General features: G+C 42.1%; 2 protein-coding genes across 3 annotated transcripts in view; one reads left to right on the top strand and one right to left on the bottom strand.

Moving 5' to 3' along the window:
- Window positions 1-12364, top strand: part of map6a (microtubule-associated protein 6a) — a 19903-nt gene extending 7539 nt beyond the window's left edge. The window contains exons 2-5 of one of the 2 annotated variants that reach the window (XM_037688143.1): window positions 2971-3184; window positions 3285-3499; window positions 7600-7710; window positions 11992-12364. In XM_037688143.1, the coding sequence (XP_037544071.1) occupies window positions 2971-3184; window positions 3285-3499; window positions 7600-7710; window positions 11992-12136 (685 nt within the window). In that variant the 3' untranslated portion in view covers window positions 12137-12364. The remainder of the gene's footprint in view (window positions 1-2970; window positions 3185-3284; window positions 3500-7599; window positions 7711-11991) is intronic. The other variant, XM_037688144.1, reaches the window with a different exon arrangement.
- dgat2 (diacylglycerol O-acyltransferase 2) overlaps window positions 1-20983 on the bottom strand; it is a gene marked incomplete in the record, with an annotated part of 91035 nt that overhangs the window by 56676 nt on the left and 13376 nt on the right.

The following is a 20983-nucleotide window of genomic DNA, read 5'->3' as shown; positions in this document are numbered from 1 at the left end:
CACACACACACACACACACACACACACACACACACACACACACACACACACACACACACACACACACTATAAATGGACTTCAGTCTTGTTATGCAATGACTCTCCTCTGCAGCGCTACAGGAAGCGGTGTCAGTCCTCGGCAGCCGTGGCTCTGTCAGCACGCTGCAGAATCATATCATGGTTTTTATGTTGGGGCAGAAATATATTTTATCCTCTGGTCATGTTTAGTCTACGAGAACTTACATTTACAGTAAAGTTAAGATCACTGAGAGCAGGGTTTAGAGTTTTTAGTGTGTCTTTGTTTTAGTTTTGACCTTGGGTTTTACTTTACTGTGCTCTGAGTACTTCCTGTTGAATAATTCAGTTTTTAGTGGCTTAACTGGATAAACTTCAGGTTTAACTCTAGAGTTTCTGCTTCAAAAGCTGATTTACTTCCTACTGTGTATTGGAATTTATTACAATGCTAAAAACATATTTGCGTGCCTCAGAACAGATTGGGTTTCTAGATGAAATATCCATCCATCATCTTTACCGTCTTCAGGCTTTTCGGGTCATGGGGGTCACTGGTGCTCATGTCCAGCCAGCACTGTGCGAGAGGCGGGACACCCTGGACAGGTCTCCAGTCCGTCACAGGGACACATAGAGACAAACGAACATTCTCTCACTCACACCTTGAGACAATTTAGAGTTACAATCAGCCTAACATGCATGTTTTTGGTCTGTGGGAGGAAACTGGAGTACCTGGAGAAAACCCACACATGCACGGAGAGAACATGCAAACTCCACCCAGAAAGACCCCTGGACCGGGGTTTGAACCAGTGACCTTCTCACTGAGAGTCAACAGCTCTACCAGCTGAGCCACCGTGCTGCCCTAGATGAAATATAACACACCTAAATGTACCACCTACAATTGCCAGTTATTATAATTATTATTAATATTAGTCCTCCTTACTGTGGTGGAGGAGTTTGCGTGCCTGAATGATCCTAGGATGCTGTCGGGGGTAATTGAAATTGCCCCTGGTAGGGTCTCCCAAGGCAGACTTGTTGTAGGTGACAGACAAGACAAAGAGTGATTCCAAAGACTCACATGGACAGGAAAAATGAAGGAGCTCAGTGTCATAAACTTGTGTGCTAGTCATGGTTTGTCCATCACCAACACCATGTTCGAGCATAAGGGTGTCCGTAAGTGCACTTGGCACCAGGATGCCCTGGATCAATGATCGACGATTGACTTCATAGTCGCGTCATCTGATTTGCAGCCGTTTGTTTTGGACACTCGGGTGAAGAGGAGCAGAGCTGTCAACTGATCACCACCTGGTAGTGAGTTGGATCAGATGGGGGATGAAGATGCCGGACCGACCCGGTAGACCCAAACGTGTAGTGAGGGTTTGCTGGGAACGCCTGGTGGAAAGATCTTCAATTGACACGTCTTTAAGGAGAGCTTTAAGCACATCCCAGCTGAGGCGGGGACATTGAGTCTGAGTGGGCCATGTTCTGCATCTCAGTTGTTGAAGTAGCTGCTTTGAGCTGTGGCTGCAATGTTGGTGCTTCTCGCGGTGCCATCCTCGAACTCGGTGGTGGACAAATTCACATTTTAGTAGAAATGCACCGATTCGATACCTGCATCAGTATTGAATATGAAACTGTGTTGTTTTTCTACGCAGGCAAAAAAGAAGTTCAATGTCCAAACCAAGATTATTTCCTTTGTTGTTTTCATCAAGCGACAAACAAACGTTTGTCCTTCCTGTTCCTTCTCTGCTCTGGTGAAAAAGCGTAGGCCCACCCCATTGCATGCTGGTCCTACACCTGATCACCTATTTATGGGTTTTTACCAATCCTTCATAATCAATGCAACAAAAATTACTTCAAATACTAGCATTTTTTATTTTTACAATACAATAGTCACTCATTTATCGTAGAGGATCCGTACCCTGAAGACCCGCGTTAAGTGAAAAACCACAAAGTAAGAATATTAGTACAAGTAGTAAGTAATAGTTTATATATATGAAGGTGTTTTAAATCCTTCCCACACTCTTGCAATATTCTAACCAATGTTTCTAAACTCTAAACGCTCTAAAAGACACAGAATGTCATGATTTCAGCTCCTGCCTCCTCTGTTCTTTGCCACCTGCAAGTGCTCTTGGCCACGCCCACTTCTCCACTCTGCAGGAGAAACAGCTGATCAGCTGCAGCAGGAAGTTTATCCTGCAGTGTGGGCTGCACAAAGGTGCAGCAGGTGCTCGATATTTTAAAATAATTTATTTTAAATAAAAAAGCCATGCCAGTCGTGTGGCTCATCCATCAATCAGCCAATTGTTTGTCATGTCCACTCGGATTTTGAAAAAGTGATAAACGAACCACGAAGTAGTGAGGGACTACTGTATATTACAAAATAAGAAATCCTAAAGGAATTAAACATAATTATTTCAAAAACGAAAAAGCTTAAATAGCTCCTACAACCATTATTAATGCTAATATCAAATTTTGCAAACTGCCCACGATTTTCAAATGTTAGCTAAAATTAGTATCAGCTGCAAATGTTGGCGACTAGTTTGCAAATGGCATTCACAAGGGAAGCTCCAAGAAAACAGCCAAGGCTACAGCCCCAAATATCAGGCCTAAAAACCATACTTAAGGCTTGATACTGTTATTAAAAACACTAAATTAACTTTATTGTTAAACAACAGCTTCAGGGTTGAAGGCCTCGAGTCTCATTTACTACCATGTAATTTATTAGAGGAGCAGAAGTTTTAGGTCATGGACTCGTTTAAATTAAGGAGATTGAGTTTTCTCAGCTCAACAGCTGAGCCCAAAATTTCATACATGAAATGATAAATCATGAACTGGTTTGAATCATTTTTTATTCAACATATTGAAAAAAGTGGTTATCAATATTTCTGTTTTGATTGAACTAACTAGGCTAATTATATATTTTATTACAGCCGATGTCCTGCTTTGTTTTTCTCATAGGACTGAGTTCAAGGCTTACAGAGACGTGAAGCCAGTAAAGATGATCCGGGCCAAGTCTCAGTACCTGCCGCCTGATGGAAAGACGAGCCTGGAGACCAGCTACAGTGCCACCTTCAAGGCACTAGCTCCGCTGCAGCCTGGTGACAACAAGGCTCAGGAGAGGAGGAGGATACGCAGCCTGTACAGCGAGCCGTACATCGAATCCAGCAAACAGGTGAGGACAAACCTGGATAACCTGTTCTAGTGCCGAGATCAGAATCATAACCGAGTTATTTCAGCTCAGGAATCACTTCTTTGCTATCTGACGTTCTTAGGTTGACAGGTATAGTGTCCCGCGCTCTAAACCCAAAAAGTCTGGAGCCACAGCGGCAGGCCAGGGCAAACCAGCGAGGAAAGCCAAAGATAAGCAAAGTGCCACGCTGAGGGGCTCCAAGAAGACGACGTCAGAGAACCAGCCCGAGAACCGGCCAGCAGTGGGGGACAAGGAGAAAAGTAAAGAGATCAACAACAAACTGGCTGAGGCAAAAGAGTAAAAATCATTTAGACTTCTCCTTTTCTTTCTTTTCGTGGGAAACAAACACAGAGGCTGCAAAATTGGTTCCAGGTTCTCGTCTTTGTGTGTCTCTTGTTTCTTCTTTAGCAACTCTTCTGTTACATCCTTTTTCTTCGTCTTCTCACTACCTCTGGGCTCCATTTAAACGAGTTTACCATGTCAGGGTTTGAACATGCCATCCTTCCGTCTCACTCTGTACTACATCACTATAGTAGGAGTGGGCGGAAGCATCCTCTCTCCTGTCTCCGCCATTTGATGCCACCCACCTCTCCCACTCTGCTCGCCTCCATCTTCAGGTTGCCATGGCTACTGGCTGCCTGGCCAACCAATGGAGGACTCTTGTTGCATGGGCCCATTTTCAAGCACGTCTGAAGGGTTTGGCTTGGATCAACTGAACAGATTGCTTTGTGCACTTTATCAAGGATTTGTCTCAGTTTTTCTCTATTCCTTTTTGTTTTTGTTTTTTAATTAACAGGGCATCATTTTTGGCACTTCGGATAAAATTTCTGCCCCAAAATGAGGAGTAAATGTAACAATCTTTGATAAATGTCCTGCTTGGTTATTCATGATGAGCCACCTGTTCTGTTCCCTCTGCTGATGTTTTCTGGTTTATGAACCTCTCTGTGTTTGGCAGTGTTTCCATAAATGCTTTGGTAAATGTGATGTTTGTATTTCATTGTGAGCCCTGTTGTACGCTACAGTCTGTCTGTAATTCTTAAAAAATACACTCTGCTCTCTCATTCTGCTCCTTTCATGCTCAGCTCATTCACACAGCGGGACTCTGTAGCACCTGATTTGTTGCCATTGAAGCAACTGGTCTCATCAAACACCAGTATGTGAGCAGATGAGCACTCAGCGAGTTATGAAACATGCCGTCTTGCTGCTGTTACCTTTTTATTTCAGAGTAGCAACATGTCTTGCTTCTATCTGTTTCTATTCTATCTTTGATTAGATAGAAAGGCGCCGTATAAGTCCAGTCCATTTACCATTTCTCATAATCAGAGTATTCCAACACACTGTAAACTCAGTGTAATCACCTCCAACAGTCTTTACTCACGAGACTGAGCCGTCTGTATCGTTGAGATGGAGGAGCAGTTTGGTTTGGCTTTTTGTTGTACAGTACACCCTGCAGAGGGTGACCAGAGCCAATGGGTTTAGACTGCCATGAAACGATAGCAGACAACTCATGATCACTCCTTCAGCATCACCTGGTAGGACAGAACCAGGTGATTGAAGCACAGATCTCAGTTCCAGATGAGCAGTCGTTTGTCAAGTTAGTTCCATCACTGTTGCTCCACTAGGATGGTGCCATGCCTCCTCGTCATGCGCTCTCTACACCCAGCTGAATCGACTAATCCACACCCTCCACAAGCCAACAACTTCACACAATGCTAACCATCCTTCATTTGCCCTTTGGAAACAAAGTAGCTTGCTCTTATCATGGTCGGGCTTCTGCACAGGAAAGTCCTTTACTTGTATCTTCTCATGTTGCAGACGGTGTGTCCTCCACCTCAAGGCAGGAACTAAAGGTGGATGTCCAGAAGCATCCCATGTAGGAAAATTCTGTAGATTGTGACAAGGTCATGGTACAATCATGCACATTCATGTTACCCATCATGCATCATGCTAGTGAGGCATGAGCTCCTTTTAGTGCAACCTGATGTGATCAGAGTTGTTCCAGGGTGGAGGCCAGGTCATGGTGCAGCTATGGGTGCATGTGGTTGTGTTGTCAAGGGAACATTCTGCTGACATGCAGAGAACAAAGGAGTGCCTCAGGGATGCAGAAAATAGTTGTGGTAAACCCTAATTATTGTTAGGTGAACACGTTTTTATTTCTGAGGATCCTTTTGGTTTACTCTACAACAAAACAAAACAAAAAAACAAGTAACAGCCTGAATATGGACAGGGGCGCTGCCAAAAAGTTTATCAATGGGCGGCCAGATGGGGGCAACTGATAATCTTGGGGTGGCACACCAAAACTAAACACTATAACCATATTCCAGGAGTTTTATTATGCTGTTTTCATACACTTATAACTAGGGATGCACAATATTATCGGCATGGTATCAGACAATATTAGTGATAAAGTTAAATATCGGACATCGGCCAGTCCATCAAAATAACTCACCGATATAAAAGGTGGCCATTGAGTTTAGATGTTTGAAAATGTACAAATTTTCACTGTTCAAGTGTTGTCATTGTGTTAGAGAGAGTAAATGTCATGAATAAATTTGACATTAAACATAATCCAAGTTAAAGTGTTACATAATTTTCAGCCCCCCTTTTTGGCATCTGCATTTGGTTGCAGGCCAAACTGACAAAGACCGTGCAGAATAATATAGTATTTTAATTCCACAACAGAGAAAGTTATGTATTCTCTGTAAGTAGGTCTAGGGGGGGGAAATATTTGTATTGGTATTGGTTATCGACCAAATAAGTTTTTAACATATTGGCTTATCGGTTATCGGCCAAAAATCCAATATTGTGCATCTCTAGTTATAGCTGTTTAAAAACACATTTTAATGTTGACCTGCCTTGATCTTCTGTTTGATTGCTGATGTTAATTGAGAACAGCACAACCCTTACTCAGCTCAACAGGATGGTGTTACATTGAGGACGTGAGAAGATTTGAACCGGTTTTACTTGCAAGGGCAGATGTTCACCACAGCTTACACGGATGTACAGAAGTTCACGTGTACGTGCATGGAGCCCAGTCATGAGAATATGTCACGGGCAGTGTGCGAGCTTTGTTTTTATACACTTATCAGCAGCTCACAGGAAGCCTGGTGTCCTTGGCCATCCAGCTGCACATGCAGGATCCTCATCTCTCTCTGAGAGAGAAAAGAGCTCTCTGCTAACTCAAACACATGGTTCATGGGCAGTTATTCTCAGCCATAGTAGTTAAAAAACATCCAGAAACCTTGACCAAAAATCCCTGACATGATACTTTTGAGCAACAGACATTTTAGACCTAAAACAAGCTTTGAACCACAAAACAACTGCTTATTTGTTCCTCTGGTTCTGCTTTCATATCGTCTCTTCTGTCTTAGACTTGCCTGGATATTTGCGGACTGAGACCTTCTGAGTTGTCGTGTTTTAGTTAGAGGACTCTTTGTTTTTCTCGTTTCGCACCGACTCACTTCACAGTTGTTCTGCTGCTTAGCGTCTTTCCCTTCAGTCATGATGAGTGACAGCTGTGTTTCTGTGTCTTTGTGTTCAGCAACCATCACCACCACCATAACCATCCAAGCTGAACGCAAACCCCATCGAGGACAAAGACTCAACTCATTAGCATTTTGCAGCCTTTGATTGGTGGTGGTGGAGGGAGGTGGGGGCACCTTGTCATGTAACACAAGGGAGGGGGCTTTAAGGGGACAGTTAATGTAAATTCGTACACTACGCACCTGGTGCTATCTATATGTAATAATAAGGCAAACAAAGAATAGAAAGTATGGTTTTGTTTTAGACTACAATAATGTGACGTGCTTGTGTTCTGCCTGCTTGATCATATTTAATGAAATATTACAAATAAATACAAAAAGCATAAAAAGCCATGTCTTCTTTGCTTTTTTGTTTTTGTTAAGAGGTTAGCTGGTTGCAGGTGTCTGTCAGCGTTTCCTCTGTCCCTGTCTTTTGTCTTTGTGACGGACATCGTTTTATTTTTTCAAACTCTTTCCACGTGGAAGAGAATGTCGCTCTCACGACCTCTATGCTTATTCAAGATTTCATCGCATTCTGACGTGAGCCGTCGGGACATCTTTTCCAATCTGCGCATGTTGCCCTCACATGAGAACTGCAGAATATATCATTTTTGCATCGTGTCTAAATATATTCCGAGAACTCATCCAGTTTATGGAGCAACATGTGCGTCAAAAGATGCCTGGACACTCGTTCCAGAATAAAATGTCATGTGCTTCTTCAGCTTCTAGTTAGACAAATACATAAAAAAACCTACAGAAAACACAAATGTTTGATGTTAAAGTTGTTCTCCAGTATATTTGAAATGATTTCACATTTGGATGATGCTGTGTTCAGTTCGTGCGATGCTAATGAGTGACATTCTGATTCATTTGAAGGGTTGTGCTAAAACAGTACCACTACATACAACTCTGCCAGCCAATCCGAGACATTGGCTGGGTGCAGACTCTTAAACAACACCTGTGGGGCTGTGCACTTCCCGATCCCAGGTAATCCCCATCACAGGAGCCAGAAAGCCAAACACAGCAACGCCTCATTCTCATTCATACCAGCTCATGGACTTGCTTCTGTTTTCGACCACAGTGGCACTTTTTTTTTCCTTTGGCACACCACCACATTGTTCTGGGTCAGCTCCTTTTGGTATTTCTCTTCCATATGGACACTAGAGTGGAAGGGGAAGGGGTCTGCCTGCTGTCATGCAATACATGTGCACTTCTTTAAGGTGGCCTCTAAAGGAAGCCTAAAGTTCTGCCATGCCTGGAACAGCTGCAGCTGTAATGCCATAATCTGACTGGGCTGCAGATGCTGGTGAGTGGCATTTACAAAGGATTCACCAAAATGCCAAAGTTCATGCTCAATCATCCAGGTACAAAATCCAATAATGATCAGTCAGGTCATCTGGACTGTTTCTTTTTTTGTGGAATGATGTTTCGCCCTCTATCTGGAGGGTTTCATCAGTCTGAGGAGTCCCAAGTAAACTCCTCCTCCTGGGAGGAGTCAATGGGGGACAGGACAGCCCCCAGATACCATCTTATCACCAGCAAACTGGTTGGTCTTGTAAAGGAGTTTACTGCTTGGTGGCGAAACAGTTTACTTGGGATTCCTCAGACTGATGAAGCCCTCTGGATGGAGGGCAAAACGTCTTTCCACAAAAAAACTGTCCAGATGACCTGACTGAGCATTATTGGATTCTCCAAAATGTCTAGAACTGTTCACAGTTTTAAAATGTTTTCACAGAGGCACGCAATCATGTCACTTGAATTATGAACATCTTCAAAAGACAAATTCTTAAAATAGTCCCAAAGACATTGTAGACGTCTCAAACCCGCATCATGTCAAGAGCTCGACAGCTGGATTTTAACTCCTGCACGAGAACTCTCCTCTGACAGGAAACACCTGACGCAAATGTTCTAAGTCTAAAAACCACACTAAAGATAAACGGTAATTAATAAACAACCAGTCCAAATCCACCAGCTGTTATTCCAAAAGTGTATTCCAGTAGAATAAATCATAAACATGGAGGTGACTGCAAAAGTGTCAGTCTGAGTCAGGTATGGTGTGGGCAGAGGGGGAACAAATAATATGTTAGGCCTAGATTATTGTTTTTAAGTAGGGATAAATGATATTGGATTTTTGGCCGATATCAGAAATAACTTATTTAGAAGCCTTTCATATCGGTGAGTTTTTTTGATGGAATGGCTGATGTCCAATATTTAACTTTATCGCTAATATCGTCCGATACATGCCGATAATATCGTGCATCCCTATTTTTAAGTCATGCACACAAAAATAAGATGCAATTTTTAAAAATAGTCCACTTTCACTCAATTCAGTGCGACTGCACTGGTAAACTTGTATTTTCTTGCAGTTGTAAGTCACTGATAGTGTCCCACCATTGCAGCCCAGTAAGATCTTGCCTCTCCTTGGTGCATGTATAAAGGAACGCATTTTGCATCTTAGATGAAGGTTTAGTTTTATGTGGACATATCTTTTTTGTTGTCAATTTTCTCATTTTAAATCTGTTTGTAGAGCATGCTGCCACTGTTTTCTGTTGGACCTGCAATCTGACTTTCAGTTTCACGTAGTGCTCTCGCCCTCTGTCTAAAACATGTGATGAGTGTAACGCATGGATGTAAGATCGAGGGTGAGTATGAATGGAATGAGGGAAGCAACGCCACCTTGGAAAAAGACGTTTCAGAGGACGTTGTAAGTGCATGCAGATGATGTAATTGATTTTCTCCTTAATTTAATAACATCAAATGTGATTTTGTTATTTCATTGTTGCAATGCATCTTAAAGCTTAATTTTTAAAGCACATCCCGAGACCCTCATTGTTTATCGACTGATTTTTGTCGATGTTTAATAGCCCACACCTTGTAAATTTAATATAGATATAGTCATGGGTCCTGATACAAAAATAAAACCTAGAACTGAAAGGAAGATATTCCAAAGCATCTGGTCTTTAATAGGTCCTGAACTTGTTCTTATCTTGAGTGTACTAAGACACAGACTGTGCCTTAATTAACCAAAAAACAAAAATGTCAAAGCTGTGTGTGAAAAATGACGTTAACCCCAGACGATTTGTAGAAACACAGCAGCAAAAAGTATTTGTTTCCTGGAGGACTTTATTTGTTTTTAGCATGAGGAAAAGTTTGGCCCATTCTTTTTACTAACAATCTAAGTTTATTGATGTTTGTAGATATTTAGCAGAAAGGTCTCGCCACAACATTTCAGTCAGGTGGAGGCCAGGACTTGGGCTTGATTCTTGATTCTTCTCATTTTTAGCTGTTTTGCTGTAGATTACCTGCTGTGTTTGGGATCACGGTTCTCATCATGACCCAGTTTGGTCCAAGCTTCATCTGTCAGACAGATGTCCTCACATTTGACTCTAGAATCCTCTGATCTACAGAGGAGTTCATGGTCAACACAATGGTTCTATGGCTGTAAAATAAGCCCAAATCATCATTCCTCCACTGTTGTGCTTCACACATGATATGAGGTACCAGCGCTGATAAGCTTGGTTTATTTTTTGCCACACGTGGCATTATTGGCAAACATCTTTATGTCGGTCTCATCTGTCCAAAGGACATTGTTTCAGAAGTCCTAGCTTCTGAATGAGCTTCTCATCTTTAATGGGCTTGGCTCATTAAATGCAATTCTGTAAATCCATGTTGTGCTGTTTTGCTCATTTTGGAGGAAAGGTGTCATGACCGGGGTTTGGATTCAAATAAGCCAGACACAGGAGTGCAAAAGGACAGTTTTTATTATTTTTGCTGCTGGACAGAGGAGTCAGGATCTGCTGAGTTATCAGGTCCTCGCATGCTGGAGGGAGAGAGTCACCCGTCAGCGTGGCAGCGATGATGTCACTGGCGGAGCAGCTGCAGAGCAAACTGGTGCTGTATGTGGTCCGTGGAGAGCGAATCCAAAAACGGGGTCCGGTTGTCGAAGCAGGGGTCATGAACAGGAAGGCAGAGAGCAGAAGCCGGAGCCAAGACGTGATCCGTGAAGTGTAGTTGTAGAGGAGGAAGAGTCGGTACCGTAGTCAGAATGCAGAAATCCAGACCTGAAGAGGGGCAGGCAAGGCGAAGAATCTGTGTCACAGGCGAGGGGTCGAAACCAGGCAAGGATACACAAGGCTGTGGCGAGAAACTATGGATGGCTTCAAAATCAGGGACCGTGGAAGGTTTAATAATTCAGCAACAAGGAAGTGAGTGACTAGAGCTTAAATAGTGTAGATAACAGGTGCGTGGAATCAGGGCTGATTGCTGTGGAGGAGCAAGGGACGCATGGCATGGAGTGACAGGAGCAGGCTTGGGCTGAGAGATGGGTGATAAGCAAAATAAAGCAGGGAAACAGAAACTATGGCAGGAGGGGGCAGGTGACATGGGCAGGAGAACACAGAGCATGAAGGCCGGAGTATGTCAGGATGGACAGAAACGTGGCATAAGAAGCAGAGACATGAGCAGATGAGGGGTTAGCGGGGGCCACTGACCATCACAGGAAGAGGCTTTTCATGCAATCCTTTTAGACAAGCCATACTTGTTCAGTCACATTTGTAATACTTCATTGTCATAAACTTTTATCTTTACCTGCTACCCTGAGGCCTGTAGAGTCAGAGATGGGAGTCTTTGTTTTGTTTTTCTTTCCACGTTTCTGATCATTGACCTCAGGATGAACTCTAAGAACCATCCACACCTGGAAGAGTTGTAGTCATTTTGTCTTTCTCTGTGGAATAATGGACACGGAATAGTTTGGAAATGACCTTTAACCCTCCAAAGACTGAAGGGCAGCAACAGTGGCTTCTCATCGGTGATGTCTTTTCTCGTCCGCTCTGTGTTATGTGCTCCAGAGCAGCAATCTGGTGAAACTCCTGCTTTTATAGAGATGATCACTGATAATGAGAAGTTAATCAACACATTTGATCAGCAGCTCCTGGCTGATATTTTCCTTCCTAAATACAATGGAAGCAGTAAGGGTGGACTTAGATTTTCACACTAACTTTTCTATTTTGTCTTCATAATAGCTGGTGGGATCTGTGTTTTTGTACACTTGAGCTTAGATTTGAATAATTTTAGAAGTTAAATCTGCAAAAGGACGTACTTTCTTTTCCCCATGACTGTATTTTGAGCTTGAGCTGTGAGTTTCCCTGAAACGAGCGCTCACGAGGTGCTTCAGTCCAAGAGCTTGTGCTTTGTCTGAGGAAAATGTCTTATCACGTGTCTCTCTTTCTGTGTTTTTCTCTGGTATCTAAACCATGTACTGCCTCCTAGAGATTCTAAAGACGAGGTTCTCCGACCCAGTCATCATCATTCCCAGGGTGCTGCTGGAGGAGGAGGACCACAGCTGGAGCGAAGCGAGCCTCGGAGGAGCGGCGGTGTCGTACGCTTCGACCTAGATGGGAACCAGACTGATTAGTCCCGCTCACTTGGACAAGCCAACTAGTGTTTCTGCAGGGAGTGATGCTCTGCACCGTACATATCTAGTGTTTGAGTTGGGTCATGAGGTGAGCCCCACAGGAACGCATGTATGAAACCGTCTCGGCTCAAAGATTCCAGCAGTTCAACTCGTGGTTTATCACAAAGGTGCTACATCGTTTTCTCATTTTATGCTGTTTCTTTAAAAGTAAATGTCATCATTAGTACCAAGGCCAAACCAAGAAGTGCTTAATAATTTAAGAAAATGTACATTTATCACCTTTAGTCTGAATAAAAAGCATAATTACCATACAGTACTGTAACTTTTGTCATTTGTAGACAAAGGTTTTGAGGCCTGATGAGCCCAGACTCTGAGAATTCATATCAGAGGAGGGAAATAACGAGAGAATACTGTAAACTAATAATGTTTGTCTTGCATATTAATTTATTTTCTCAAATTATACCAATGTCAGTCGCTCTTGATGTAACAGAAAATTTGCTTAATCTAATCCTTTCTTTTGTTCATATGCACAGAATTTTTAAAAAACAGACATTTATATTTTTCTTTAAAATATTGTTTCAGTGATTTTTGTAGAGGTTTACTCTCAGCTAATGTAGAGTTTTTTTACACCAATATTTTGTTTTTGACAAAGCAATGTTTATTAAGCCTGAGCAAGCAATTCGCCGATGTCCCCTTTCGCTTAAGGATTTAAATAGTTAATGTTTGTAGTCTTAGAGATGAGTGTTTTTCTGACTGGAACTGAACAGGGTATGCAAGTAAACCTTTATGTTTTAGGTGTTAAGATATTCAAGTGAGTATAGTTACACTGTACAAAAAGATTTTAAAAAATTTGTTTGAGTTTTGTTTGTTTGTCCACAGAGTGACAGACCTTGACGAGTAGAGGGAGCAATTTTAATTACAACCAGGTGCAGTGGCGGAGCCAAAGGGAGGCCAATGGTGGCCTTGGTCATCAAGATTTACCTTCAGCCACCCCAATCAGTGGAAAAAACTATACCGGTACTTTTTGGCAAGACAGGTGCTGGTCATAAAATTAGAATATTATGAAAAAGTTGATTTATTTCAGTAATTCCATTCAAAAAGTGAAACGTGTATATTATATTCATTCATTGCATGCAGACTGATATATTTCAACTTTTTTTTTTTTAATGTTGATGATTATAACTGACAACTAATGAAATCCCCAAATTCAGTATTTCAGAAAATTAGAATATTGTGAAAATGTTCAAAATTGAAGACACCTGGTGCCACACGCTAATCAGCTATTTCACTCAAAACACTTACAAAGGCCTTTAAATGGTCTCAGTCTAGTTCTGTAGCTACACAATCATGGGGAATACTGCCGACTTGAAGTTCTCCAAAAGACGACCATTGACACCTTGCACAAGACACAAAAGGTCATTGCTAAAGAGGCTGGCTGTTCACAGAGCTCTGTGTCCAAGCACATTAATAGAGAGACGAAGGGACAGAAATGATGTGGTAGAAAAAAGTGTACAAGCAACAGGGATAACTGCACCCTGGAGAGGATGGTGAAACAAAATGTGGGGTAGATTCACAAAGAGTGGACTGTAGCTGGAGTGCTTCAAGAACCACCATGCACAGACATATGCAAGACATGTGTTTCAGCTGTTGCATTCCTTGTGTCAAGCCACTCTTAAACAAGAGACAGCGTCAGAAGCATCTTGCCTGGGCTAAAGACAAAAAGGACTGGACTACTGCTGAGTGGTCCAAAGTTATGTTTTCTGATGAAAGTAAATGTTGCATTTCCTTTGGAAACTAAAGTATGAGAGACTGGAGAAATACCCCATAGAAAATCTATAGGGTATTGTGAAGAGGAAGATGTGATACACCAGAGCCAACAATTCAGAAGAGCTGAAGGCCACTATCTGAGCAACCTGGACTCTCATAACACCTGAGCAGAGACACAGGCTGATTGACTCCACGCCACGTCACATTGCTGCAGTAATCCAGGCAAAAGGAGCAACAACTACGTATTGATGCTGAACATGCTCATACTTTTCATGTTCATGCTTTTACTTTTTTATTGGTCTTAAGTAATATTCTAATTTTCTGAGATACTGAATTTGGGGTTTTCATTAGTTGTCAGTTATATTCATCAACATTATGATCCTAAAACATCTGCAGGTCCAGATGAACTTCCACCTTATTTCTTAAGGCTGGCTGCTCATATCATCACAGTCCCTGTGACCCACATCTTCAATCTCTCCATAAACCAAAACTCCATTCCAGATGTTTGGAAAACAGCCTTTGTTCTTCCTTTGCTGAAGGGAGGTGACCCCACCTCACTGAACAACTATGGACCAATCTCTAAACTCTGCATTTTAGCCAAGGTTCTAGAAAAACTGATAAACTCTCAAATCAAAAATTACCTGGACTCATTTAACATCTTACCTCCACATCAATCTGGTTTCAGGAAACAACACAGCACAACCACTGCTTCACTGAAGGTTCTTAATGACGTTGTTGAAGCACTGGATGCTAAAGATTATTGTGCTGCACTTTTCTTAGGCCTGTCTAAAGATTTTGACACTGTGGATCAGAACATCTTGTGTCATAAACTCTCAGAAATCGGTTTCTCAGATCACACCATTGGTTGGTTCTCTAACTATCTCTCAGACCGGAGGCAATGTGTTCAACATAATGGTTCCTCCAGTTATTTAACAGTCAACAATGGTGTACCACAAGGCTCAGTCTTAGGACCCACCCTCTTTACAATCTATATACATAATGTAGGTAAAACATCCCTAATTTTTTTAATTTAATTTTTTAATTTAGCCTTTATTTATCCAGGTTAGTCTCATTGAGCCACGAGAACTCATTTTCAAGAGAGACCTGTTTAGGGAGCACATGGTGGGGGTTAAGGGCCTTGCTCATGGGCCCAGAGTGGGGCGAATGAGGGTGGGGGCAAGTGTGGGTGTTTCACCTACCCCACCCACAATTTTTGATGTTGTCGGGGCCGGGGCGTGAACCGGCAATCTTCGGATCACAAGCCCACCTCTCTAACCTCTGCGCCACCACTCCCCACTCCCATCCATACATTTCTACGCTGACAACACAGTTGTTTATTGTCGAGCTAAAACAGTTGAAAAGGCTTTCCAGCTTTTGAAATCTGCATTCAACATCACCCAGACTGATTTGTTCCACCTCAAACTTGTCCTAAATGCTGACAAAACCAAAGGGATGCTTTTTTCAAGTAGGAAGTTGGTCCCAGCAGTTCTTCCTCCGATTTTATCCTCAAATGGTCTCCCCATTGAGTTTGTTGATTCCTATAAATATTTGGGTATCTTGGTCGACTCACGTCTCTCTTTCAAGCTCCATGTGGGAAACTTGGTAAAGAAACTGAAAGTTAAACTGGGTTTCTTTTTCAGAAACAGATCCTGTCTAACCCTGAATGCTAGAAAACGCCTTGTATCTGTGACTTTCCTTCCCTCCATTGATTATGGTGACATTATTTACATGAACGCTCCTACAAGAACCCTGCAGATGTTGGATGCTGTCTATCATGCTGCACTAAGATTCATAACTGGCTGTGATTATCGTACCCACCACTGCACCCTGTATTCTCTGGTTAACTGGACATCATTAACTACACGCAGACTCTCTTACTGGTACATTTTCATCTTTAAATCACTTCTTGGTCTGCTGCCTTCATACATCTCCTCCTACATGTCTCTGTGTGAGTGCAGCTACGGAGTGCGCTCTCAGGACATTATTACCTGCAGTGTTCCCTCAATGAGGACTGAACTTGGTAAAAGGACCTTCTCCTACTCCGCTCCTGTTTCCTGGAATATCTTGCAAAAAGATCTGAAGCTCTCGACCTTGACCTCTCTAAGTGGCTTTAAGAATCTGTTGGACTCCTGGCAGGGACCAATGCTGACATGTTCCTGTTTTTAGTTTTCTACATTCTCCTTAGAATCTAGCTGTTTTTGTTACCTTTCTTTTTTTTTAGCCATCCTATTTGTAAAAAAAAACAAACATCCATAACCTTTGACCAAAATTCTTTGACACAGAGCATCTGTTTAAAAAGCACAAGATTATCCTTTGTTACTTGTTGTAGATAGCTCTTTGGACCACCATAATTAGGAAGAATCATTTTTAAATCTGACCAGGCTGACAAGTAAACAGTTGATTCAAATACAGCTAAACCACCTCCATTTCTCATTACAAAACCATTTTGGCAGAAATATCCATGTAATATCCATAACATCTTGATTAGATAAAAACTGATTTTATACTTGCTGTACATCTGTAAAAACAACAAAAAATTGCTGACTTTTCTTAAAATAGCGTCTCATCAAAGCATCTTTCAAATTTACCACAACATCCACAGTTAGGTATAAGCTAGGAATTATAGACAAAGGCCCTGGTGGAGCTGATTCAACCTTTACACTGTCACACCCAGTGGTTGTGGGACACTAAACATAGGTTCTGGTTTAGATGTTAGGTTTTATAATTCTTTGCCCTGCAGGTGAAGATTATTGGGATTTTAACACCTGAGCTCTGAGAGACAGAGAAAAGAACAAGGAAACACTCAGCTTGATGATACCTAAAAAAGTTAAGTCTGGTCCTCTGGACATTCAAAAACAAAACAAAACAAAAAATATAGAAACGTTTCGTCTCTCATCCGAAAGACTTCTTCAGTCTGAGGTGCTGTATTCAGCTCAGTCTCTTAAATAGTACCTTCTCAGAGTGGATCAACCAGTTTGCTGCTGACAACCAGAACCAACTGATCACATGCTCAAGAAGGACCATCAGCCTAACAATGGATCATTAGCACCTGATGGCTGTTTACTGTTCACAGAGGGCTGAGTGATACTAGCAATCACAGCATTGTAAGAGGGGGACAATTGAACACGGAGGCTCCGCCCCTGTTTAATGATGGACGGTTTCTTTTCACAAAGATGGCCTCCTTTACTCCTCTCTCAAACCATCGTTCCTCTCTGTCCAGGATGTGAACATCTTCATCCCTGAAAGAGTGACCTCTGACCTGGAGATGAGTGTAGACCGCAGAGTCCTGGCCTGATGATGTTGATCTTTTGTGCTGGTCCATCCTTTTGGCCAGTGGCTGTTTAGTTTCCCTGATGTAAGACTGATCACCCTCCTGACACTGAACAACATACACAATATTACTCTGTTTGTGCCGGGGGACTGGATCTTTGGGATGAACCGGTCTTTAATGTATTTTGAGGTTTAAAAGTCACTGGGATATTTATAAGACTGAGCTGAATACAGCACCTGGGACTGAAGAAGTCTTTTGGATGAGAGACGAAACGTTTCTACATTTTTTTTGTTTGTTTTTTGAATGTCCTGAGGAGCAGACTTAACTTTTTTAGATTTTTCTACCTGGATTATTGAGCATGCATCAGGATAGCTTGATGATACATTTTCACGCCATTTCAAACCCATAATAATCATCGGCAAACCAAGATCCTTCATTCCAAAAAGAAAAGCACATCAGCTGCCAGAGGTTTACATATTTTGATGAGAAGAGACAAATCTGATCCTTTTGTTTGCTTTTAAACGACATTATGAGCAATTGCAAACTGTGGAAGTGATGTGTTTGTTTTATCTGTGACGTGGACCGAGTTAGAGGCGCGTTTCTATTTTAAGGTCAGTTGGCTATGACACCAAGTGTAGACATACTTCCATGGATTACTTCCTGCAGGTTTCATCAAATCTTACCCAGTGGTTCTTGACATATTTTGGTAACATAAAAATAATTACACACATTCAAACAAGTCAACCTTCATCATCCACCTTCGACTTTGGGCAGTGGGCATAAAAAGACTCTGCACCTCATGTTAACCATGAGAGAAATAAGATATACTCCACAAACAAGAGACATGAACTCAATTACAAGCGAGAGCTCGATCATTCGGAGCCATCAGAACCTCTGGTCTCAGCAAAGCTCACATCCATTACACCTCCACAGGGGGTTCAGTGGGGTCCATAAAACACAGACTGGGTGTTTAATTAGATATGACCTGCCTGAGAGAAAGTCTTTGGCAATCCCTGCTCATACACACACACCTATACAACTATTACAGTTAGATGTATAGGCCTTCTTGTTTAGTAGGTGGATTTCTGGAGACAGACAGGAAGGTCTGTGGGGAAATGATGTATTAAAAATAATAATAATAATTACAGCTGTTACAGAGTGCATCTTTTCAGAATAAATCAGCTCTAATCCCGAGAGCTGAATGCATGAAGTCAGAAATCTGTCCCCAGACAGTTGTTTTTGTTCTCACGCAGCTGAGTCGTCTGCATCAGTGTGAGGCTCGTGAATAATAAAACACCTGCTCTTTTTTTAAACTACCATTGTCCAAAGCAGATTTATTTCCAAACTACAACCCAAACAGTCCTTTGGAGAGTCGGTGGACATGGCAACATAAAATATCTCCAACAGCACATCTGAATATGACGAATATTAAAGACATGTTGTGTTTGTGCCTTGGAGCAAAACTACTTCCTCCTTCTTCTTCTTCTTCCTTTTCCCTGCGATTGGTCCCTGAATGGAGCTGTTGCCATGGAGACGTGTTGCCAGGTTTAAGACGGTGAGGCTTAATGGGTTAATTGGAGCGTTTGCAGTCTTCCAGATGGTAGTAAGCAACCCCACCCCACACCCCCGCTACCCGTCCACATTACGTCTCCAGGGACCTCCTCCCGGAGAGGAAAACCTCTCCTGTTTGGTATTCTCCTCTTCATCTCGTCGATCCAGGAGCTGCTTTTATGACCCCCGCAGTCAAAAGTGAGGGATTCTGGGAAGTGCGTCCAGAGAAAAGCTGGATCTGCTCCTTCACCTCTGCCTGTCGATTGCTTTCTCAGCCACGGAGATGATTTAAAAAAAGTCAAATCTACAAGAACAGAATTCAAGAAATACAGTAAATAACTAAAATCTTATGCTGCCTAATTCTCTCTGTTCTCCACCATTAACATTAGCAGAGCAGAAATATCAAGTGAGGCAAGCAGTCATCTTGTAATGTTTTAACTGTTACTTTGAAGTTTTTATTTTTTTATTTTGAAGCTGTCGGCAGCAGCACCAGGTCTTTACTGTTCCTCCTGCACACATCCCCAATCAGACTTCCATCCATCATATTTACTCACTTCTTCCTTTTCAGGTCACAGGGGTCACTGGTGCCCATGTCCAGCAGTCACTGTGCGAGAGGCGGGGGACACCCTGGACAGGTCTCCAGTCCATCACAGGGACACATAGAGACAAATGAGACAAACAACCATTCACTCTTTCACCTAGAGACAATTTAGAGTTACCAGTGAGTCTAACATGCATGTTTTGGTCTGTGGGAGGAAACTGGAGTACCCGGAGAAAACCCACACATGCACAGAGAGAACATGAAACTCCACCCAGAAAGGCTCCCAGCTGGGATTTGGACTGGGGTGACCTGCTCGTTGAGAGGTGGCAGCTCTATCAACTGCACCACCACCATCACTCCTGAAACTTTTCTCCATCCACTCCATCCTGCCTGGACTCTCTTTTTCACCTCTTTACCACATTCCCCATTTTCTTGGACAGTGGACCCCAAGTACTTGAAGTCCTGCACCTTTGTGACCTCTGCTCCTTGTAGCCTCACTGTTCCACCAGCCTCCCTCTCATTTACACACATGTACTCTGTCTTACTACGGCTGACTTTCCTTCCTCTTCTTTCAAATACACATAAAACATCTACCTTCCTTCTCAGCATCATGTCAGCCAGCTCCCTACCTTTGCCTGTCCTTGTCCCCACATTTAGAGTTGCAACCGTCAGTCCTACATTCTTCACTTTCCTCTTCTCCCTCTGTCTCCTGACATGTTTCCCTCCTCGTGGTCTTCGTCTAACAGTAGCACAATTTCCACTGGCACCCTGTTTGTCAACAGCACCGGTGGCGGTCATTGCTAACCCGGGCCTCGACCGATCCGGTATGGTTTTGCTTTGATGAACTCGCATTTTGGTTTTGGCAAAAGTGTTTTACATCGGATGCCATTCCTGACACAACCCTCACCATTTACCCAGGCTTGGGACCGGCACAAGAGATACACTGGATTGTGCTCCCTAGTGGCTGGTTTATGCATCAGGATATTTAATATACTGATCTTATGTTGTTTTATTAAACTTAGGAAATTTGTAAAATACACTTTCAATAGATGGAAAATAAATAGTTTTGAAAGGATTTTTTTTAATTTAGATTTTCTGAGAAGCATGCCTCCTGACCCCCCTAGGATCATTGTGTGTCACTGCTGCTTATAGTTGTCCTTCATTGCCACCAAATGTTGGCAGGTATGCTGCACACTCAGATGTCTGACAAATTTAAATATTGTATCATATATAGGAACAAAAATATATATTTCTCTCCTTCCTATCCAACATCTAATCGCTGTAAAATTTAGGTCATCCTGCTGCCTGAAACAGACTCTAACCTGCTTCAACTTTCAATTGTTCTCACTTCACAAAATGCTCCACACACAGCAGGACAGTATGTAATGAAGAAAAATATATCCTCACAGCATCTTAGGACTAGAAAGGGAGGATTCTTTTCTAAAAACTGTGAACATTATATTTTTTCAAGGAGAGTTCACAGATGTGGTTTTTCAGCAGTGAATTATAAAATAATTCAACGTTTTAATTGATTCATTGGCACTGTACAAATTTATTATATTGTCAAAATAAAACAGAAATGTTTGTTTTGCAGACCACATTAGATTTTTCTTTTAACTTTATCCTTTTTTTTTCTCACACAAAGACAGGGCCGCTCACTTTCCCCATGGTGCATAAATGGTAAATGGACTGTACTTATATAGCACCTTTCTATCTT

Source organism: Nematolebias whitei, chromosome 14 (assembly GCF_014905685.2).
Source record: "Nematolebias whitei isolate Nwh7 chromosome 14, NemWhi1, whole genome shotgun sequence".
Taxonomy (NCBI): domain Eukaryota; kingdom Metazoa; phylum Chordata; class Actinopteri; order Cyprinodontiformes; family Rivulidae; genus Nematolebias; species Nematolebias whitei.
The sequence above is the reverse complement of the archived record's forward strand: the minus strand, read 5'-3'. Positions and strand labels throughout refer to the sequence as shown.